Source organism: Podarcis bocagei (genome assembly GCF_964188305.1).
Source record: "Podarcis bocagei genome assembly, chromosome: 11".
NCBI lineage: Eukaryota > Metazoa > Chordata > Lepidosauria > Squamata > Lacertidae > Podarcis > Podarcis bocagei.
In genome coordinates, this window is record NC_138136.1 from 59,092,520 (window position 1) to 59,117,142 (window position 24,623).

The 24,623-nt window shown below is 44.8% G+C and overlaps 1 protein-coding gene across 2 annotated transcripts in view; it reads right to left on the minus strand.

Moving 5' to 3' along the window:
• The window catches only part of PIK3C3 (phosphatidylinositol 3-kinase catalytic subunit type 3), a 117,737-nt gene that overhangs the window by 29,957 nt on the left and 63,157 nt on the right, over positions 1-24,623 (minus strand). For both annotated transcript variants that reach the window (XM_081212737.1, XM_081212736.1), the window contains 2 exons: positions 12,432-12,600; positions 7,015-7,105 (listed from right to left, as the gene is read on the minus strand). In XM_081212737.1, the coding sequence (XP_081068863.1) occupies positions 7,015-7,105; positions 12,432-12,600 (260 nt within the window). The remainder of the gene's footprint in view (positions 1-7,014; positions 7,106-12,431; positions 12,601-24,623) is intronic.

The following is a 24,623-nucleotide window of genomic DNA, read 5'->3' on the forward strand; positions in this document are numbered from 1 at the left end:
TGTTTATGGAAGACAATCTTACTCGGCTATGAGTGATCGCCAAAGAAGAAGAAGAAGAATAATGTTATGTTTGTTTGAGTTTTTATATTGTAAACCGCCTTGTGATTCTTGAATGAAGGGTGGTCTAGAAATTATGCAAACACCTTTTCGGACTATTAAAAGAAAGATTATAGGATGATGAACTTGTGAGCAGGATTTGAGTCATGAGCAACGGAAGTAATTAGATTATGATATTTGTGGCTATGATTTGATAGAACAGCAGCAGGAGGGGAGAAACAACAACTCTGTGGAAAATGGGGAGGAAAGTCGACAAAAATAAGAGAAAAGATGAAATTATGACTGTAGATGTTAAACATGCTGAAGCTTAATAAAATATAATTGGGGGAAAACAGATATCATTCTCATATATATATATATATATATATATATATATATATATATATATATATATATATATATATTTGCTTTCGTAGATTTTCACGGGTACAGGAATGCAGGTTTTGGTGTCTTCGGGTGTCTTCCCGTGTAAGAGTTGGGGTGTCTAGGTGACGTTTCGACGAGGTCTCACTCGTCATCTTCAGGCTGGGTCTCACTCGACGAGGTCTCACTCGTCATCTTCAGGCTGGTGCTTTCGGCTTCTTGTTACTGGAACAGAGCGTTCCAGTAACAAGAAGCCGAAAGCTGTTCCAGTAACAAGAAGCCGAAAGCACCAGCCTGAAGATGACGAGTGAGACCTTGTCGAAACGTCACCTAGACACCCCAACTCTTACACGGGAAGACACCCGAAGACACCAAAACCTGCATATATATATATATATATATATATATATATATATATATATATATATATATATATATATATATATGCATGCTTGAGGTGAGAACTATACGCAGTATTTCAAATGCAGCCACACCATATATTTGTATAAAAGCATTATGAATCTACATCAGTGAAAGTTGTGCGACATCAGAAATATATCACCTGAAATACGGGCCCTGGTCAAACCTGCAGCTGAAGATGGGTGACACCTGGCTTGAGAGCAGTACATGTGAAAAGGATCTAGGAGTCTTGGTTGACCACAAACTTGACATGAGCCAACAGTGTGACACGGCAGCTAAAAAAGCCAATGCAATTCTGGGCTGCATCAATAGGAGTATAGCATCTAGATCAAGGGAAGTAATAGTGCCACTGTATTCTGCTCTGGTCAGACCTCACCTGGAGTACTGTGTCCAGTTCTGGGCACCACAATTCAAGAAGGACACTGACAAACTGGAACGTGTCCAGAGGAGGGCAACCAAAATGGTCAAAGGCCTGGAAACGATGCCTTATGAGGAACGGCTAAGGGAGCTGGGCATGTTTAGCCTGGAGAAGAGGAGGTTAAGGGGTGATATGATAGCCATGTTCAAATATATAAAAGGATGTCACATAGAGGAGGGAGAAAGGTTGTTTTCTGCTGCTCCAGAGAAGCGGACACGGAGCAATGGATCCAAACTACAAGAAAGAAGAGTCCACCTAAACATTAGGAAGAACTTCCTGACAGTAAGAGCTGTTTGACAGTGGAATTTGCTGCCAAGGAGTGTGGTGGAGTCTCCTACTTTGGAGATCTTTAAGCAGAGGCTTGACAACCATATGTCAGGAGTGCTCTGATGGTGTTTCCTGCTTGGCAGGGGGTTGGACTCGATGGCCCTTGTGGTCTCTTCCAACTCTATGATTCTATGATTCTAAGTTTCTGAAGAGTCCTCCAAGCACCTGGAGTCGCAGGATTTTATTTTATCTTATTGTTTAAAATAATGAATTTCAGCCACTCTTTCTTTCCCTTTTCTGTCATCCTGGTGCTTTAGGGAGCACTTGCACCAGGAGATGAGAAAATTGACTTAGAACACCCATCTGCATAAAGCAAATAGCAGTGTTTGTCTTGTAGCCTGGCAAACATCGCGTACTTTACAAGTCTTCGCCCCCAAGCCTTCCATGAAAATGATATTATGGCTGAAAATGGGCTATTGACTTCATTCAGGCACCGACAGGTAATTTAATTTTACAGGTCAAGGCAAAATGGATCCTTATCTTGTTTGAGTTTCTCGACATATATATGGATTTCTTGTTTAAAGCTTTGAGGAGGGGGACGGGGGGACAGGGGGACAGGAAGAAAATCAATCAAGACACCGAAAACATCTGTTTAAATTCTCCTCAACACAATGTATGTGGTGTTATCTTGTTTAAATGAGTTTGAGCAAAGCTGCCCACTTCAGCCAGGAGAAGTTTAAGGCAACTGTCTCTGCTCTCGACTCCACTCACCAGAGCTGAAACGTGGCCTTGTTTACAACGCACCAGAATAGTCTCTTATAACAATGAGGAATTGATGCTTTTGAATTCTGGTGCTGGAGGAGACTCTTGAGAGTCCCATGGACTGCAAGAAGATCAAACCTATCCATTCTGAAGGAAATCAGCCCTGAGTGCTCACTGGAAGGACAGATCGTGAAGCTGAGGCTCCAATACTTTGGCCACCTCATGAGAAGAGAAGACTTCCTGGAAAAGATCCTGATGTTGGGAAAGATTGAGGGCACAAGGAGAAGGGGACGACAGAGGACGAGATGGTTGGACAGTGTTTTCGAGGCTACCAGCATGAGTTTGACCAAACTGTGGGAGGCGGTGGAGGACAGGGGTGCCTGGCATGCTCTGGTCCATGGGGTCACGAAGAGTCGGGCATGACTAAACGACTAAACAACAACAAACAATGAGTTTACTTGGATGGGGGACAAAGACGGGTGTGTGAAGAAACAAAGGCAAAATTCACATTTATTTGCTCCACCCACTTTTGCCACCGGCCCCACCCACAACTGGAATCTGGCCCCCGGAATACTGCCCTGAAGGGAATGTGGCCCTCAGACTGGAAAAAAAGTCCCCCGATCAGTTATATGGCAAGGGGTCAGAAAATACTATCAAACAGGTACTGGAAAAATCTGGCTCTTTATTAGCAAAGAGATCCCAATTTAGATCTAGCCCAAACACATTGCTTCATAGGAATGATGTGCCAAGAATGGAAAATTCTCTTCTGTAACAAAGAACAAAAGAAAAAGAAAAAGAGAGAGAGAGATGATATTGCTGAAAATCAATGCAACTGTAGCATTAGATAAATATAGATTTTTCCTGATAGGGTTGCAGAAAGAAAAGCTTTGCCACAGGGAGCGGAAAAATAATATAAATTCGGTTTCAAATTTCTCCCAGAATACCTGATGATTTTACAAGGCATCATTCTCACTTCAGACTGAGCAGCCCATACCAAGTAAAAGCTATTGAACTGGGGAGAAGTGGAAGTCCTCCTTGCGATCACCGTGTACTGAGATACCAGCCGTCACCTTCAAGACTTGGAAGTTTAAGGAGATTCAGCGTCACTTGGGGACTCCAGCTATTTCACTGATGATTTCAGCACAAGGCTTTTTGCTATTGGTGGGCAAGTGCAACACTTTCACTGGCCATGTTTGGGTCTAAACCACTGAGCCTCTTGGGCTTGCTGATGAGAAGGTCACCGGTTCGAATCTCCGCAATGGGGTGAGGTCCCATTGCTCAGTCCCAGCTGCTGCCAACCTACCAGTTCAAAAGCACGCCAAAAAGTGCAAGTAGATAAATAGGTACCACTCCAGCGGGAAGGTAAATTGCATTTCCGTGCACTGCTCTGGTTTTGCCAGAAGCGGCTTAGTCATGCTGGCCACATGACCCGGAGCTGTACGTTGGCTCCCTCGGGCTGTAAAGCGAGATGAGCGCCACAACCCAGAGTCGTCTGCGACTGGACTTAACTGTTACCTTTACAGTGGTAGCTCAGGTTAAGAACTTAATTCGTTCTGGAGGTCCGTTCTTAACCTGAAACTGTTCTTAACCTGAGGTACCACTTTAGCTAATGGGGCCTCCCCCCGCTGTCGCATGATTTCTGTTCTCATCCTGAAGCAAAGTTCTTAACCCGAGGTACTATTTCTGGGTTAGCGGAGTCTGTAACCTGAAGCGTCTGTAAGCTGAAGGATCTATAACCTGAGGTACCACTGTATCTGACTTTTAGAAGACATCTGAAGGCAGCCATATATCAGGAAATTTTTAATGTCTGAAGTTTTACTATTTTAATGTGCTATAAATCACCCAGGGTGGCTGGGGAAGCCCAGCCAGATGGATGGAGTATAAATAATAAAATAAAATAATTAAAGCACATATGATCAAACTTTGTAAAAGACAGTGCAGCCTGGAGAGCTATGGAAATTAAATAAGAACATCATAACATCAGTAACCTTTCCAGATCTTCAGTCTTATGACATTAAGACAACATATTGTCACAGAAGATCAAGAGCGACTCACTGTTCCAGAGAGAAATTGATTACTAAACTTCAAAGGCACATCAAGGTATCACACAAACTGATTCCACTCTCCCCACCCCCACCCCAGAAGAAAGTGCTTTGGGATTTATTCTATTAGACTTTCCATTAAAGTAGACTTTGAAAAATGGAAAGGAGACACCTCCATTAAAACAAAGGGAACAAAAAAGGCTGTGATGTGAAGGACTGACAAAATAAATAAGATTCCAAATGCAGAAGCATAGATATAATATAATAAGATGGGTCTTTTACAAGATCGGCAAAACTCAGAAGAAGAAGCAGCATTCGAAAGACCTCAGAAATGCTTCTCAGCAAGTGGCACATTGAAATGTAGTCTGAATGGAGAAAGAGAAATTGGGATGGATGGCTCTCTACAGCCAACACGAAAACGTGTACGCCGTTGCCCAAATCAAACATGAAAGCTGTTGCCCACATATTAATAACAAGCCGGTTATGTTCTGCCTTAATTGGCACGAAAACACAAAGGAAGAGACTCTCCATTTGATACAGGAAGAGTGTCAGATTGCTCGCAAGACAGAGTCCAGGCCAAACACAAACACCATCACGTCAAGCAACACTGAACTCCTGACAGAGATGAATGGGATTAAACTAAGTGGTAAGTCAGAACTTGAAGTCTGCAGATGAGGAAAAAACAAAAGAAAAGAAAATAAGCAAGACCCCTGAAATCCAGAACAACTGCCAATTTCGTTCTTTGATGGCCAGCTTTCTACCAATTATATATCCTTGACGACTGCATCTCGGTGCAGTGACGAGGGTTAGGAAACGTAAAACCCCCCACCAGAGAAATCAGAACGGTTTCAGAAGTGGCTATTCCCCCTCCTCCGTCAAATTAAAAAGAGACCAGGCTGGAATAAGATGGGTTTCTGAATCATCAGAAGACAGAGATGAGATTGCTCTTGTTTGGCAAGCTGCCCTCCTGCTTCTTTTATAGACTTCCTTCGGATAATGTCTAGGATCACTTCCAACATTACATTTCTCACTTCACAACGGTCCCTGGGCCAGTTCATACTGCTAGAGTGTTCTGTGTGCCTGAGTTCAAGCACACGGCCGCACAAGGGATTATCACAATCATCATCAACAACAATGAAATTTCTACCCAGCTCTTCCTCTCAAAGGAGCCCAGGGGAACAAACAACAATACAATTAAAAAAATGCAATGCAATTAAAATAATCTGAAACATCTTTAAAAGACATAAAAACAAATTAAAAGAACATCTAAACTAGGGTTTACTGTTTGAAATATGGCAACCCTAATCTAAACACTTTCAAAAACACTATGAGCATCACAAAACATTTGAACACAGCCAGATACTCTCACAACCAACTAATCCAAGGTTGTCAGGAATAGCGTCATTCAACCTGAGAGCTGCATTTTCTCCTGGGTGATTTTCCTGGGGTGGAACAGCAATGATTGGCAGAGCCAGAGGCAAAAAAAGAAGGTGGGACAATGGATGTGTCTCTTACCTTTGTACTGCGGGTGACACTGCAGTCACATAAAAGCCAGAGGTTTCGACAGAACCCCTTCACATCTCTCCAAGCAGGCAAGCAAGAGGCAACTCCATGGCTTGAGGTGATATTCCAACATGAGGAGGCATGTGGAGCAGGGTTGGCAGGGGCCTCAACTTGGGAAGTTTCAAAGCTCAGACAGAGAAGCCTGGCCTTAAAGACCAGAGCGTTCTCCACTTCTGAACCAGCAGAAGCAAAGAAAACTTGATTGGCACCCTAAGCCCTTTTAAAATGTGTTGTTGTGTTGCTGTTGTCTTTATTTTGATTATGCGTTTTGTGGTTTTATATTCTGATTTTATGGAATGATGTATGGAAGTGAGAGATGTATGGAAGTGAGAGCTGGACCATAAAGAAGGCTGATCACCGAAGAATTGATGCTTTTGAATTCTGGTGCTGGAGGAGACTCTTGAGAGTCCCATGGACTGCAAGAAGATCAAACCGATCCATTCTGAAGGAAATCAGCCCTGAGTGCTCACTGGAAGGACAGATCCTGAAGCTGAGGCTCCAGTACTTTGGCCATCTCATGAGAAGAGAAGACTCCCTGGAAAAGACCCTGATGTTGGGAAAGATGGAGAGCACAAGGAGAAGGGGACGACAGAGGAGATGGTTGGACAGTGTTCTCGAAGCTACAAACATGAGTTTGACCAAACTGCAGGAGGCAGTGAAAGACAGGAGTGCCTGGCGTGCTCTGGTCCATGGGGTCATGAAGAGTCGGACACGAATAAACAACAACAACAACAACATAGTACAGGTGGGCTCTTGCTATGCGTGTAATATCAATTCACGTACATAGAAAGTGGAAAAGCTGGTCATAACCATTGTCAAATGCTCTGGTCCATGGGGTCTCGAAGAGTCGGACACGACTAAACGACTAAACAACAACAACATTCTGATTTTATCTCGAAAACCGCCCTGAGACCTGCGGCTATAGGGCGGAATATAAATTCAATCAACAAATACAACAACCACAATTTCATGGGAACAGTGCATGTGTGCTTTGACACACAATGGCAGGGGGCTGAGAAATGGAGGGAAGAATAAATGAAATGAGTTTGGGAGCCAAGCCCCTCTCTATGGGCAGAGCACATCTCGTAGCACACACACACACACTTTGTATTCAATTCTTACCTTCTTTACAGTCTTGTCTGGCTCAAGAGCTATGTCCGGGATGTTGGCATCGACCATGAGGGAGAACAGGTTCAAAATGAGGTTGGAATACCTGTGGAGTAGAAGAAGGCAGACATGGTAAGAAAATAATAACCCAGAGGGGAAGCCAATTTAGCCACAACCGGAGAGTATTGTGGAATAGGCTTATAGGGACTCGATGCATGAAGTGGATTCTTAATTGGCAGCCTGCCAGCCAAAATTTTAGATACAGTTGGATGCGCAATGTGGACAAAATGAGACATCCGAAGGTCAAATTAATCGCACTCAAAAAAGAACCTACAGCAAGTAGAAAACGAGCAACCTTAGCTTTTTGTTGGCATTAGCTGAAGCATTGGCTAATTAAAGTAAATTTCCTAGGGAGGATGAGAGACTATGTTACCTTCGCAAGATGGGTGGGAAACTTCTTTTTTCTTCGTCTTGTCAGATGCAGTTCCCAACACTTGCATTGCACCACTGGTTGGCAGTGCGAAATCCACGCTGCCTTGTCCAAGGAGCAGACTCGGACATGGGTGGCGCTGTGGTCTAAACCACTGAGCCTCTTGGGCTTGCCGATCAGAAGGATGGCAGTTTGGATCTGCGCAACGGGGTGAGCTCCCATTGCTCTGTCCCAGCTCCTGCCAACCTAGAAGTTTGAAAGTACGCCAGTGCAAGTAGATAAATAGGTACCACTGTGGTGGGAAGGTAAATGGCGTTTCCGTGTGCTCTGGTTTCCATCAAGGTGTTCTGTTGCACCAGAAGTGGTTTAGTTCTGCTGCCCACATGACCCAGAAAGCTGTCTGTGGACAAACACTGGCTCCCTCAGCCTGAAAGCGAGATGAGTGCCACAAGCCCATAGTCACCTTTGACTGGACGTAACCATCCAGGGGTCCTTTACCTTTATATTTCTGACTATGCCTTTGGGGATGGTTTTTGGGGATGGTTTAAAGAACTTTTCTTTAAAAGGGCGTTTCAGGGGCTGGACCGAAATATTTCTGGCACTTCCACTGTGCGGACCTCAGAGCGTGTCTCCTGTCCAAAGTTAGCACCCGACCAAAGTTCTGTGAATTATGTGAACCAACCGTTTTACACCTATAACTTTGGAGATCCAAAAGCCATTTGTAACCATTAAAAAGGAAGAGCCTGACAGCTGCCTTGAGCTTTACAACTGAAGTCTGTATGCTTGAAACAGCTGCTGGCGTTTCAAGGGAATGCGCTTAACATTTTACTTTCCTAAAAGTAAAATAGAGTGTGGGGGCTTTTTTTATATATTAAATTTAATTTAAAAATTAAATTAATAATAGTTAGTACCAAGATTTGAAAGAGCTTCCACTGTGAGTGATTATTTGAACTGACCTATTTAACAGGAGAGGAGAAATCCAAATAAGGGGAAATGTTTTGTTTTGCTGTTTTTAATAATAATAATAATAATAATAATAATAATAATAATAATAATAATAATAATATTTTATACCCCACCCATCTGGCTGGGTTTCCCCAGCCACTCTGGGCGGCTTCCAACACAAAATTAAAATACAATAATCTGCCAAACATTAAAAGCTTCCCTAAACAGGGCTGCCTTCAGATGTCGTCTAAAAGTCTGGTAGTTGTTCTCTGTGACATCTGGTGGGAGGGCGTTCCACAGGGCGGGTGCCATTACCGAGAAGGCCCTCTGCCTGGTTCCCTGTAACTTGGCTTCTCGCAGTGAGGGAACCGCCAGAAGGCCCTCGGCACTGGGCCTCAGTGTCCGGGCAGAACGATGGGGGTGGAGACGCTCCTTCAGGTATACTGGACCGAGGCCGTTTAGGGCTTTAAAGGTCAGCACCAACACTTTGAATTGTGCTCGGAAACGTACTGGGAGCCAATGTAGGTCTTTCAATCTGAGCACAGGCTCACCTGTGCAGAACTACAGCTTCCATCATCATTGTCCGTAGCTGGGGTTGATAAGCTGTCTGGGATTGATGGAGAGGGATGATGGGAATTGTAGTCCAAAACTACTTGAAGGGCACCAGGAAGAGGAAGCTGGTTTAGATGAACTCAGGGTCTGATCTTCCAAGGTTGCTGTCATGTTCTTGAGCTTTTCAAGTGTCTCCTTGCCCAACGGGTCATTAAGGTAAGGCAATGAAGTCCTCAACAGATCAACTGCAGTTAAGCTGCATTTATCTTCCTTCTTCCTGCGCCACAGAAGACACAAAGCCTTAGAAAATTGAGACTTTTCGCCAGCCTTTGCTAAACACTACCAATGCTGAACTGAAACGCAATTAATTAGCTAGTGAAGAACAGAAAGCATCACCGTTGAACAATGACATTTCCCTGTGACAGGAGCAAGGGGGTGGGTGGGAATCTCCCTTGAAGACAGAAGATGAAGACAGGGAAAAAAAGCAGGAAAATAATTCTTTTAACAAATTATTCCCTTTCTTTTCTATTTCAGGGTGTTTTCATTTGAATTGTGTTCTCTCTCCCCACACCAGCTTTCAGCATCTTTTTAATACATTTATACAGCCATTCAGAGTTACTTGAGAGACTCCCCAGACTGCAGTTTGGTTTTCAGAACAGATATCTCCCTGATTCTTCCTAGGTGCTTTATATATATTTAACGGAAAAAGATTGTGGGTTTATTCCCCCCCGTCTCCCGCTACCTTCTTGAGCAAGCTTCTTCGTATCTCACCCCACCCTGGAACGAATTCCTTGGGCACAAATTCCAAGTGTCTTTCTCTCCAACTATTATCTTTAATATTCCTCACTTTTGTGCGTTTTGTTCCACATACATCATAAAAAAAGATCCAATCAAGGTGTCGAGCCATTTAAATTCATTCCCGTTCAGGCTTTCTGAAGACAAAAGGCTGCGCCAGCAAGGTTTTATTATTGCACATTATTAGGAGCGTTTAGAAAGGCAATCAAGTTGTAACCACTAGATCCTCAACGCTCTTCACCTTTTAATCTTATTGTCTATTAGTGCTTCTTTGCACAACTCCGGACATCCAGCTATCCATAAATTAAGAGAGAAGGCAATTCCTCAGCACCTGGGGCCAATTCGTAAGTAATGCCCCTTTAACCTTGCTCTGATCATCTCGTGTCTATAATGTCCTCTCCGTGGGCCCAACCTTGTGGCACATCACTCCTCTTTAGTTGGCGCACAACAATTCTGCTCAAGTCATCTTTCTCTCCGGATGCTATCGCCGCCATCATCTCTTCCCTGAAGACTGAACGGTAGCTCTCAGTCACTGTCGGCATCTATTTCCAGTTTGTCGTCTTCACCTTTAAAACTCTTCACACCTGTTCCCTCTTCGTTTACGTCGTTCCTTAGACCTGTTGCTCTTCCCTATGAGTTCACCTCCCAGTGGAGCCCATCTGGCTCCCTTCCTGACACTTCTGGGTATATAGGAACACACCCACAAAGCTCCTTTATACAGTTAAGATTCATAGAACCGTAAAAGTTGGAAGGCACCCTGAGGGTTATCCAATGCAACGCCTTACAATGAAGGTGTCAAATTGCATTTCTTAGTAGAAGTAGCAGTAATAATACTAATACTAATACTAATACTAATACTAATACTAATACTAATACTAATAATAATAATAATAGAAGGCCGATCGCCGAAGAATTGATACTTTTGAATTATGCTGCTGGAGGAGACTCTTGAGAGTCCCATGGACTGCAAGAAGATCAAACCTATCCATCCTTAAGGAAATCAGCCCTGAGTGCTCACTGGGAGGACAGATCCTGAAGCTGAGGCTCCAATACTTTGGCCATCTCATGAGAAGAGAAGTCTCCCTGGAAAAGACTCTGATGTTGGGAAAGATGGAGGGCACAAGGAGAAGGGGACGACAGAGGACGAGATGCCTGGACAGTGTTCTCGAAGCTACCAGCATGAGCTTGACCAAACTGCGGGAGGCAGTGGAAGACAGGAGTGCCTGGCATGCTCTGGTCCATGGGGTCACGAAGAGTTGGACACGACTAAATGACTCAACAACAACAACAACTATTTATTGTTTCTACCCCACTCATCTGTTAAACATTAAAAGCTTCCCTTAAAATGCTTGGGATGGGGGTGTATGTTTTTAAAAACATTGGAAATGAAATCTGGCAGGTGTTGCCAGAGATAAAAGAAAATTCCAGACCTGTGCAAGTTTTACTTAGTCTCTCTTTCTCAGACACACAGAAGCATTTTGTCTACCAAGTTTCCTATTAGGATATGTGTAACTGATGCTCTGAATCACACCTGCACAGGTTAATCCTGTTGCAATGATTCTTGGGAGAGATGGGAGTAACCGAGCTCTCCGATTAATAACTTTGTTTTCTCATTCTGCTGAATTGCTTCTAATGCATTATCAATGACAGCTTATGAAAGGCATTTCTTTCTCCCTCCCATCTCTACTTTTCAAGAAGATGGAACACTACTTCCCCAGACATCCTTTCACATTATTCCCTCACGTCCGTCTCCCAAGGATCGCCACTAAAAGGCTGCGTTCAGGTATCACTTTCGTCTATCTTCCCGACACTGCCTTACCTGCTTAATTCCTAGTTTTACGTGACCTTTAATATGACAGAAAAGCCACTTGTGGAAGTTTAGTGTAAAGCTTAGAGGACTGCTTGCAGTGATTTCCATGGATCATTCTTTCCAAAAAAAGAGAAAGAAAATAAAACCTGCAACCCTGTTAATTTAAAAATAAAAATAAAAATCATGGGAGTTTTGCACCGTAGTAATTTCGTGGGATGAAATTTGGGTCCATCTCCATATCCCCCTGCAATTCAAAATTTAGCATGACCCAATATCGATCCAAAGGCCACATTTGCATAACACAACAGGTAATGAAGTGTAAAAGGAAAATTCAAAATTAGGATGTTAGAATTATAACCAGGATTTTTGCTTTTCACATTTTTTTGCTGTATATTTGTGGTCTGCCGCTTTGTTTTTTTTATGGAATAGAGCAGACATGTCCAACCAGTCGACCGCAATCTACAGGTCTATCCCTAGGGTGCTTCAGGTCGATCACTGGATTAAGAAAACTGATCACCTGTGTGCTCCTGATTAATCACTCTGCGTCCCTGGCGCTATGTTCCATTTATGCTGCCGTTGCCATAAATGTTCCCCCCAAAAAAGCTCAGCAACTTTTGGCAATAACAATGGGTAGATCACTGCCAGTTTTATTATACTAGGAGTATACCGTAGTCTCTAGAGAGTTGGATGTGCCTGGAATAGAGGAACGTTTTTTATTTGTTTTTGTTTTTTTAAATAAAAACGATAAAGAAATAAAGAAAGAGCAGGGGCAGAAGAAGAGTGTCATGGTGAAAATGAAAAGATTGTGTTTGTGATTGTGCCAGCCAGACAGCCTCTCTGCTCAAAAGTGAAGGAAGAGCCAGCTGGCCAGCCCAGCAGCAGAAAAGCTTAAAAGCTTACCTGCGCAGGTGAAGGAAAGCTGTGTAGCACTGCTTGCGGAACTCCTGGTACTGCTCGCTTTGTGTCCCCCCCATGCCTTCCACCATCTCTTTGTTCAGTTTCATGGGTGGGGGAAGAGGTTTTGGGTCGCGGCCCAGGATGTAGCCAAAATCAATGTGGAAAAGTTTGCCTGCATTTGGAGAGAAGTCGGATCATCATTAATTATTAGGGCATATTTATTTATTATCAGAGCCCTGCGCCAATCATTTGGGGGTTCCTTTTTTCAGTCAGCAGGAGGGACGCGGGTGGCGCTGTGGGTTAAACCACCAGAGCCTAGGACTTGCCAATCAGAAGGTCGGCGGTTCGAATCCCTGCGACAGGGTGAGCTCCTGTTGCTCGGTCCCTGCTCCTGCCAACCTAGCAGTTTGAAAGCATGTCAAAGTGAAGGATAAATAGGTACCACTCCGGTGGGAAGGTAAATGACATTTCTGTGCGCTGCTCTGGTTCACCATTAAAGCGAGATGAGCGTCGCAACCCCAGAGTCAGCTATGACTGGACCTAATGGTCAGGGGTCCCTTTACCTTTACCTTCCCACGTGGGAATAAACACCTTACCCATTCCAGTTATGCTTGAATAAATATGGAATAAATAAATGTTACAACGTATACAGCTACTGGTCTAAGGAAAATAAAGTAAAACAATGAAAGGGGAATGATTTCTCCTCTCTGCCTTTCAGCTGTCTGGACAGAATAACCAGCCTTGAACTCGCTCTCCTCCAGAGCATGCCTTATAAAGAAGTCTGTTGCCAAGGCAACCCTGTTGCCGGGCAAAACTTGTTGCCAGGGGCAAAACTTTTCAAGGATCATTTCAGCCCTTTAATTAAAAGAAGTCAGCTCCCCAAAGCCTTTTGGAACAAGGAAGTTTTCCACCTGCTGGCAGGAAAGCAAAAAGGAGGGAGCTAGTTTTGTTTATCCAGGGACAGAGTACCAAAGTCTAGGAGCCACCACCAAGGAGGCCCTCTCCCGCATCCCCACCAAGTGTGCCTGTGAGGAGGGGGGGGGAGACCGAGGGAAGCACACCCCCAGATCTCAAAACCTGGGCAGGTTTGCACAAGGGAATATGCTCTCTGTGTATATGCGTGTGTGTGTGTGTGTGTGTGTGTGTGTGTGTGTGTGTGTGTTATACAAAACTTAATTTTGGGGTTGTGGATTCGAGAGCCATGTTGGACAAAATATTATTTCATGCCACACTTCTAAGGAATACGTCAGACAGAAAAATACAAGAGAAGATGAAGAAATCAGAAAAGAATATTCTACAGCACTGACAAAATGGGATTTATATTTTGTACATACAGTGGTACCTCGGGTTAAGAACTTAATTCGTTGCGGAGGTCCGTTCTTAACCTGAAACTGTTCTTAACCTGAGGTACCACTTTAGCTAATGGGGCCTCCCGCTGTGCGGTTTCTGTTCTCATCCTGAAGCAAAGTTCTTAACCCAAGGTACTATTTCTGGGTTAGCGGCGTCTGTAACCTGAAGCCTCTGTAACCTGAGGTACCACGGTACTGGTACACCACGGTACAGCGGCGTCTGTAACCTGAAGCCTCTGTAACCTGAGGTACCGCTAGTAAATAACTTTGCGATTGTTACTATACGGCCTATTACGTTTACGTGTTTTGTCAATTGGATTTCGGTAATATAGGCATTCTGGTGGTTTTGGACAAAATATTCCTGATTACAGGGGGAAAGACTAGATGACCCTGTCACTCCCTTGCAATTCTATGATTCTACGATATGTGTGTGTTTCTCTGTGTTTTGCGTAAGTGTGTGCACATGTGTATATGTATGTGTATGTATATTTATGTATGTATTTATTTGTGCATTGATAGATAGATAGAGTGGCCAGCCCTACAACAGACAGAACACACAAAACACAGACAAAAGCAACAAAAAAATAATGAAATAAGATGCTGCTGCTGGGGTGGGGGCTACAGAATGAAAACTGAGGATTTCTTCATTTATATTGTCAGTTGGTTGACTATGAATCATTTATGAGAGCATTCCACCTTGGCTCAAAGCAATGAGAGCTCATTATTCTACCTGAAGTTGTGATTATTTTGCATTTTTCATGGGGGGTGGAGAGCACACTATGCCCTTCAATCTCCCTGCTCCCCCTTATGAGGCATACTGCTTTTCAAATAATGATAATAAACCAGCTGACTTTCAAAAGAGGAAAGGCCACGCCAGTTAAATGCAACACCCCAAAACAAATGAAAACGGAGGAGCGGTAAACATTTCCAGCAGCATGAAGAACAAACGCGCGCGCGCACACACACACACACACACACATTGGGCACCACTGGCGCCAACTCCAGGGAGCCATGGATGCTTTGGCACCCACAATAATATATTTGTGGGGGCTGAGCCCCTCAGCCAAGTTGCAGCCCTTTGTTGTGGGCACCCACAATCTTTCACGCGAGATGGCACCTATGGTGGGCACTGGGGACGAGTTTATGGAACCAAAGGGGTGGCAGCCCAAGGTTTTTTTTAATTATTATTATACTGGATTAGGCAAAACAGATGGAATAAAGTTCTGCCAACAGCTACTGGGGCAAGATTGCCAAGATGAACCAAGTTACGCAACGGGCAGGATATTCCTGGTTGGGTGGCCAACTCCCAAGAGACTGTGATCTACAGTTAAAAACTGGCAGTGATCTACCCCCCCCTTGAGCTTTTTTTAGGGAGAAGGAAGGCCTGTTTTTTAGGGGTTCAGGTCAAAGTTGTTGAGCTTCTTTGAGGGGGAGCCAATGATCTGCCAGTGATCTACCACAGACGTCCAATGATCTACCTTTAGATCACGATCTACCTGTTGGACGTGCCTGCCCTAGACTACAAAGTGCTTTGAGAGAACTAATGGAGGCAGGTCCACCTTCTCCATGCCCTGCTTGAGGGTTCCAGAGAGCATATGATTTGTTGCTTGAGGGGAGAAAGCTCTTAGACTGGTGAAGCAAAGGAGGAACATATTCAGGACCTTGGATAGCTCTAAAGGAACTTGCTAAGGCAATTACTACGGAGATGCTATCTCTGCAGGGAGCTAGAGCGAACTGTAACCTTAAGTAAGCTGTCAAGGCCTGTATTGTGTGGGGTCCACCTCCCTGGAGGAGCTGGCTGAAGGGCTGTTGACTTATTTTGTGCTTACAGGTTTCAGCAAAGGCTGTGGAGACTGCAGGGAACTCCTCTGGGCATCACAATTAAAGAAGGACACTGACAAACTGGAACGTGTCCAGAGGAGGGCAACCAAAATGGTCAAAGGCCTGGAAACGATGCCTTATGAGGAACGGCTAAGGGAGCTGGGCATGTTTAGCCTGGAGAAGATGAGGTTAAGGGGTGATATGATAGCCATGTTCAAATATATAAAAGGATGTCACATAGAGGAGGGAGAAAGGTTGTTTTCTGCTGCTCCAGAGAAGCGGACACGGAGCAATGGAGCCAAACTACAAGAAAGAAGATTCCACCTAAACATTAGGAAGAACTTGCTGACAGTAGGAGCTGTTCGACAGTGGAATTTGCTGCCAAGGAGTGTGGTGGGGTCTCCTTCTTTGGAGGTCTTTAAGCAGAGGCTTCACAACCATATGTCAGGAGTGCTCTGATGGTGTTTCCTGCTTGGCAGGGGGTTGGACTCGATGGCCCTTGTGGTCTCTTCCAACTCTATGATTCTATGATTCTATGATCTACTGCGTCCAAGGACAGCAGCAGGCATGTGACCTTGTGGTTGGCCACAAAGGACTGAAATGAGGTACTGAAGGTTCTCCCCCAAACCGAGGAAGTAGCTTGGGCCTGATGGGTCTTTAGATCAGGCACCCCCAACCTTCAGCCTTCCAGATGTTTTGGGCTACAATTCCCATCATCCCTGACCACTGGTCCTGTTAGCTAGGGATCGTGGGAGTTGTAGGCCAAAACATCTGGAGGGCCACAGGTTGGGGGTGCCTGCTTTAGATTGTGGGCTATGGCAAGAATAGCCTGCTGGATCAGGTTGATTGTCCATCTAGTCCAGCATCCAGTTCTCACAGTGGCCCACAAACAGAACACAAGAACATGAACACATTGTGGCTTGCAACAATCAGTGTTCAGAAGCACTGCTGCTTTCAACCATGGAGGCAGATCACAGCCATCATGGCTGGCAGCCATCAACATGCCTTGGTCCAGTATATCTGAAGAAGCGTCTCCACCCCCATCGTTCTACCCGGACACTGAGGTCCAGCGCCGAGGGCCTTCTGGCGGTTCCCTCACTGCGAGAAGCCAAGTTACAGGGAACCAGGCAGAGGGCCTTCTCAGTAGTGGCACCCGCCCTGTGGAACGCCCTCCCACCAGATGTCAAAGAGAACAACAACTACCAGACTTTTAAAAGACATCTGAAGGCACCCCTGTTTAGGGAAGCTTTTAATGTTTGATGTATTACTGTATTTTAATTTTGTGTTGGAAGCCGCCCAGAGTGGCTGGGGAAGCCCAGCCAGATGGGAGCAGTATAAATAATAAATTAATTACTATAACATTCCTCTTAATGAGCATATTTACCAGGAAGTAAATTATAGGGGACTCACTGAGCCTTAGTTCTAAGTAAAGATGCTTACACCAGGCTCCTACGTAAAGGGTAGGGTTGAGAAAGAAGACAGTATGCAGTGGACGGAAAAATCTTGCAAATATTAATTCTATGTATGGATTGCTCTCCCAGCGGCCGTACTGTACATGCCAGAGGTTTTCTTTTGCCTCTGCTCTTCCGGGCTGCTCTGCGATTTTCCTTCCTAGCTTTTTCCCTTCAGCACTGTGTCTGAAGGGAAAACACACACAGGCTGGGGGTGGGTGTGTGAAAGAAAAACTGTTGTGTCTGAATTCTCAACTGGAAGGTCCACGCCTGCTTGGCTGGGAGGCAATTGTTGCTTGCTGCAAGCAACCAGTCTGAGGTTGAGGACAGCGGCATTGGCCTTGATAACGAACTGCGATATCCAAGTTCATGGTTGGGGAGAAACAGCAGGAGAGGGCTGTTGCCATCGTACCACCTAGACAACCACAGCTGGAAGCAGCATGCTGGACCAGACAGACCTTGAGTGGATCTAGAAAGTCTCTTCAGATGAAGCAGACTTGGTACGATGCCCTGATTGGAAACAAAAGCCTTGGATGGATGGTGATGAATTTACAGATGAAGGAGAACTCATCATTCCTGGTGAGAGGTCAAGTTTCTATCCTTGACCAAAGTGATGCCCCTCTAGCTTGGCTGCTGTAGCCATGGTGTTTACATACTGTTAAGCTATTACACAAGAGCACTCTCCCCTCCAGCAGTTTCTGGCAACTGGTATTCAGAACCCTTATTGCTTTCAACTGTGGAGGCAGAGCAGTCATCCTGGCTAGTAGCTAGTCTTATCCATCATCAAGTTGTCTGATCCTCTTCTAAAGTCATCCAACTTGGTGACCACCAAGTTCCATAGTTTAACTATGCAATGCACAAGCACTTTTAAGAGTAAGGTTTATACAGTGGTGCCTCGCAAGACGAAAAGAATCCGTTCCGCGAGTCTCTTCGTCTTGCGGTTTTTTCGTCTTGCGAAGCAAGCCCATTAGCGGCTTAGCGGATCAGCTGATAAGCGGCTTAGCGGGCTTAGCGGATCAGCTGATAAGCGGTTTAGCGGATCAGCTGATAAGCGGCTTAGCGGATCAGCTGTTAAGCGGCTTAGCGGATCAGCTGATAAGCGGCTTAGCGGATCAGCTGATAAGCTGCTTAGCGGATCAGCTGTTAAGCGGCTTAGCGGCTTAGGATCAGCTGATAAGCGGCTTAGCGGCTTGGGAAAAAGGGGGGGGGGAAACCCTGCAGGAACTCGCAAGACATTTTCGTCTTGCGAAGCAAGCCCATAGGAAATTCGTTTTGCGAAGCACCTCCAAAACGGAAAACCCTTTCGTCTAGCAGGTTTTCCGTCTTGCGAGGCATTCGTCTTGCGGGGCACCACTGTATACTGCTTAATAATGCCATCTAAGCAGCTTAAATAAAATTAAACATTGAGAAGAAAATACCAATTAAATTAATGGATTTAAAGGAGAAGTTGACAAAAGAAAATTATCAAAATCTGATAAGGTTCCATAATCCGAGCAGAGTATTTTCTGTTGAAAGCTCTCAGCAGTGGGGGAAACCTCAGCTAGGAGGGCTAGAGTCCACGCTGCTCAAACATCAATGATGTAACAGGCATGGTTCAATAGGTGCTGATTACTTGCATTGCTGATTACTTGCATTGCTCTTGAAAGTCCCATGGACTGCAAGAAGATCAAACCTATCCATTCTTAAGGAAATCAGCCCTGAGTGCTCACTGGAAGGACAGATTGTGAAGCTGAGGCTCCAAGACTTTGGCCACCTCATGAGAAGAACTAAACAACAACAACTTGCATTGCTACATTCCACACTGCTGGCAAATGGCGTGGATCCCTATTACCTACTTTATAGGACCCATTTAAGGATGGGTGTGATTTTTAAAAAGGCACAATCCCACACACAGACAGATATGTTTAAGCCACACTAATCTCAAATTTTCCTGGGTTACCTCCACTCAAGAGCAGTAAAACATATTACCCACTTAAAATAACACATACATCTGAAAAAAATATTCGAAAATCAGCAGGCTTTGATCTATGTTGCAGAGTTACACTAGTTATTTAATTAAGAACATTTAGAGGGATTCTTCTCTCTACTCATTTATTTCAAGACTGTCATAATGATGAGTCTAGAGATACATGTATTAAAAAAAAAAAAAAGACAGCAGAATAAGTCTTGTGGCTGCAATTACATTTCTCATCCAGTTCTGTACACAGGGAATAAGAGGTGTTAATTAATCTTAGCTTCATTTGCATATGTAGCTAGTTCAGTAGATCTGTGTAGCACACTTCAAAAGCCGTCAGATCAACAAGAAGGATTGGTGGAGGAGTGCAAAAATTAAGGAACTGGAAAAAGAAATATTAAGATTTCTCTCTCTGTCTGTCTTTCTCTCTCACACACACACCATCTGTGTACCTTGCAATTGCATTAAATGCTTGTTAGGCCATCATCAAACAGAATAGAACACGTTATACCTTCTGTTCCATAAATAAAAATAAAGATTTGCACCATGCCCAATCCTGCACCTTAGGTTACAATATCTGCACTGTTCCTTATGTTGCACAAATGCTTTTGTCTTGTTTTTGTTTATTTAACAGAACTTATATACCACTTGACTGCAAGAAAATTTCTAAGCAGCGTAACCCCCCCAAAAAAAATAAATAAAAACCTGCTTGCCCCAAGCCTTTCTCCTCCCTGCTCAATCATAAAGCCATTTTAAAAGAAGGGGGAGATTATCACAACAGTTTCCAAACCACTCTGTGAAGCACCCCCCCACACTGTTAAACCTCACTGCAGGAATGTTTAACAGAGGGGAGGAGATGTTTCACAGTGCCTCCCCCTCCCCCAGTTAAACCAGCTTGTCTGGGCTGCCTGCCACCCACACAGTTTGCTTAACTGCCTGCTGTTCCTCAACTGCAGCGTGACGACAGCTTTCCCCTTTTATGTATATAGGAAGAAATGTTAAAAATCACTGACAATAAACAGATATTTGAAACTATTCAAATGGTGATTAGAACTAACGTTGGCTAAAAATAAATGAAACAAGTGTAACTTCTGGGTGTCTTGATAGAATCATAGAATTGGAAGATACACTAAGGATCATCTAGTCCAACACCCTGCAATGCAGGAATCTCAATTAAAGCAACCATGGCAGGATAAAAAGGTAAAGGGACCCATGACCATTAGGTCCAGTCGTGACTGACTCTGGGGTTGCGGCGCTCATCTCGCTTTATTGGCCGAGGGAGCCGGCGTACAGCTTCCGGGTCATGTGGCCAGCAGGACTAAGCCACTTTTGGCGAACCAGAGCAGCGCACGGAAACACCGTTTACCTTCCTACTGGAGCGGTACCTATTTATCTACTTGCGCTTTGATGTGCTTTCGAACTGCTAGGTTGGCAGGAGCAGGGACCGAGCAACGGGAGCACATCCTGTCGCGGGGATTCGAACCGCCGACCTGATTGGCAAGTCCTAGGCTCTGGTGGTTTAACCCACAGCGCCACCCGCGGGCATTCCTAAAATAATATATTTTAAGGAGCTCCAGAAAAGAAGGTGCCACCCTACAATAGGCTCCTATCTGCCATAAGGAAAGAGGGAAGAAGCTAAGTTGTAGACTGGAATTGTGCCCCCTAATCTGCAGGCCCCGGAATGGCTTTTTTCCCTTGTACTCCAACTTTTTCTTGGAAGTCAAACAGCTTAGTTCCCAAATGTTTTGGCTCCCAAACAACGCAAACCTGGAAGCGACTGTTCCGCTTTGCGAACTATTTTTGGAAGCTGAATGTCCAACAGGGCTTCTGTGGCTTCCGATTGGCTGCAGGAGCTTCCTGCAGCCAATCCGAAGCCGTGCTTTGGTTTTCGAATGTTTCGGAAGTCGAACGGACTTCCGGAACGGATTCCATTCGACTTCCAAGGTACGACCGTACTGTAGATCCAGACATTTGCATTTCATTGCTTTGTCGCAGTTGTGTCTGTTGCATGTGCGTATATTTGCATTTTATGTAAACTACTTCCAAGAACTAGCAAATGGTATAAACATGAGTCTAATCGCCGCAAGTCATCCTGCATGTCTGTCCACACACGCAGTCCAGGAGAATTGGTCTTCTGTTTGGAAATATTCATGAGCAGCACAACAGCACGACACATCCGTACTGAGTTAAGGACTGCAAATAATCAGCATTTCATATCGCGGGGCTCCCGCCGCCATTCATATACCCCAAGATGAGAGCCTTGCTGACCCCTCTCACTCTCAGCCGTCTCCCCGGATGAATATTTGCAGGGAAAGGGGTTAAGAAGGCCACCAGAAATGCCGCCAAGCTATTTGTCTCTGTCAGTTTAATCAACTGTTTCCTCCCAAAGAACGAGCATTTCTTATTTCAAATTTGTCAGAGTCAACAGTCATGACAACGCCTGAAAAACAGCTTAAAATAAAGAGGGAGAGGGGGCAAGCAATGGGAACTCAAGGCTTTGTCTTTTTTTTTTTTTTGCAATGAAAAATTTGGTTTAGAAGCAACAACAATATAGTGGTACCTCAGGTTACAGACACTTCAGGTTACAGACGCTTCAGGTTACAGACTCCGCTAACCCAGAAATAGTACCTCGGGTTAAGAACTTTGCTTCAGGATGAGAACAGAAATCGCGCGGCAGCGGAGGGATGTCCCATTAGCTAAAGTGATACCTCAGGTTAAGAACAGTTTCAGGTTAAGAACGGACCTCCAGAACGAATTAAGTTCTTAACCAGAGGTACCACTGTACTGTAATAAACTTGGCTGAGTGAATTTAATGGCAAGCAATGGGACCTAAAGGCTTCATCTTCTTTTTTGGCAATGGAAAATTTGGTTTAGAAGTAAAGCAACAACAATAAGGTTGGAGTCTTGTGAGCAGGAATTGAGATACAGTGGCGCCTCCTGCTGCCGCCACGCAATTTCTGTTCTCATCCTGAAGCAAAGTTCTTAACCCGAGGTACTATTTCTGGGTTAGCAGAGTCTGTAAGCTGAAGCGTCTGTAACCCGAGGTACCACTGTAGTAATCTTGGTTGAGTGAATTTAATCCAAAGACTTATGGCAGCATTTTTAGCTCATACAACAAAAGCTCAGGAACATCTACACTGACCGGTTGAGACTCTGCAGTCCGACCTGGAGATGCTAGGAGCTGAACCCAAGACCTTCTGCAACCAAGGCTGATGCTCTGCCATTGAGCTACAGCTGGCAAATTTCTTAACAAATACCATTGTAAGAATCTAAGGCGAGCCTGCTGGATCAGGCCAATGGTCCTCCAAGTCTAGCATCTTGTTCACCTGGTGGTCAACTAGGTGCCTGAGGGAAACGTGCAAGCAATATCTGAGCACAGAAGCCCTCTCCCATCCTGAAAAAGGTATTTAAATATACCTTCCTGAAGAAACCAGAGGCCTTTCTCCTGGGCATGGTCGGCCAATTGGTGCCAAAGAAGGATAGAACCTTTTTTATGTACGCTACAACAGCAGCAAGAATACTTATCGCAAAGTACTGGAAGACACAAGACCTACCCACTTTGGAAGAATGGCAGATGAAGCTGATTGACTGTATGGGACTGGCAGAAAAGAGTCGGCAGAAGAAGACTGGAAAAAAAAATTAAGGACTATCTACAAAAATATTGTAAAATTACGGAATGTTGAATGATGCTGGATTGAAATTAGGTGGTTTCAAGCTGTAACTATGATAAAATGACTTTCTTTTTGTAAGCAAGAATTTAAAGCTACAATAATTTAAGATGTTGAGATAAGGATTTGCTGTATAAACAATTTAAACTGGGTATACAAGAAGGGGAGGTATAAGGAGGTCGGGGAAATAAGTCACAAGAAAATAAGTTGTGAAATTTATGTGTTTTTAATATTTTTATGTTTGTTTTTTGTTTTTGTTGGTAAAAAATTGGAAACTTTAATAAATATCTTATTAAAACAAAACAAAACACAGAAGCACTCCCCCATCCTGTAGCTTCCTGCAACTGGCATTCAGAAACATTTCTGCCTCTGTCTGTGGAGCCAGAGCACAGCCATCACATCTATGAATTTCTCTGGTACGCAGGCTGAGACCCTCCCTGCCCGGGGACTGTCTTGCCAGAGTGGTGCAGGCTCTGGTTATCTCCCGCTTGGATTACTGCAACATGCTCTACGTGGGGCTACCTTTGAAGGTGGCCCGGAAACTACAATTAATCCAGAATGCAGCAGCTAGACTGGTGACTGGGAGTGGCCACCAAGACCACATAACACCAGTCTTGAAAGACCTGCATTGGCTCCCAGTACGTTTCCGAGCACAATTCAAAGTGTTGGTGCTGACCTTTAAAGCCCTTAACGGCCTCAGCCCAGTATACCTGAAGAAGCGTCTCCAGCCCCATCGTTCTGCCTGGACACTGAGGTCCAGCTCCAAGGACCTTCTGGAGGTTCCCTTAGTGCGAGATGTGAAGTTACAGGGAACCAGGCAGAGGGCTCTCTCGGTAGTGGCCTGTGGAACGCCCTCCCATCAGATGTCAAGAAAACAAACAACTATCTGACTTTTAGAAGACATCTGAAGGCAGCCCTGTTTAGATAATTTTTTAATGTTTGATGTTTTATCGTGTTTTTAATATTCTATCCTATTTCCATTGCAGGTGCTGGGGATTGAAATTTGGGCATTGTGCATGCACAGTATATTCTCTATCAACTCTTTTGCCGTAAACTCCTATGCCATGCTAACTCTCTGAACCACATTGTCAGGGGTTCAGGGACAGAGGCACAGGTGAGGGGAGAGACGGAGAGCGATGGGGAAGAAACCCAGGACAGTGAGGAAGAGGATGACAATGACTTGAGGTCTTCCATGAGTCTCTCAAGTGAATCGGAGGATTCCCAGAAGGGGGCGCCCCTGGTCAAGCCAAGGGCGGTCACAGGGGGGACTTGCCAGGAGCAGGGAAGCAGCAGGGAAACCCCGAGTGGGAGTGGGAGATTGGGGTCGGCTTCCCAGGAGGAACCGAGTGAGAAGGGTGGAGTTCCCAGTGTGACACACGGAGCAGAGCAGGAAGGAGACAGGGGAAGGAGATCGGGGCAGGACGTCCTGCCGGAAGGGGCGGAGAGTAGTACAGGGAGTAGTGTAGCTGTCAAAAGGAAGGTCAGGGGTAGCGAACGCGCGCCAAATTCAAATGTGGAGGCGCGTGGAAATGCAGAGAGCCCGGAGGAGGAGCCTGGCCCCAAAGCACGAAGGAGGGGGGAGCAGGCATCGGAGGGATCCGCGTCAGGGGAAAGCAGGAGGGAAGGAACCCAGGGGGGCAGGAAGACCCTGCGGAAAAGAAAGGACAGGAAGAGGTGGTCTAGCACAAGCCTCTTAAGCTGGTGTAGAGGCGGGACCGACTCAGAGGGGACTTCAAATGTCTAGGCTAAAAGACGCGGGGCTGCGCGCCTCGGTTGTGGAACCAATAATGAACTGCAATAAACATCCTTGTATATAAGAAGAGCTTGGCGTTGGTCTTTTGTGAGCTGAGACCTGAGGCAGCCCCTGACACACATATATACATACTTTGGTGGTACTGATCCCCACCTTGATGGTGTAATTAAATAAACAAACAAACAAACCTGACTTATAG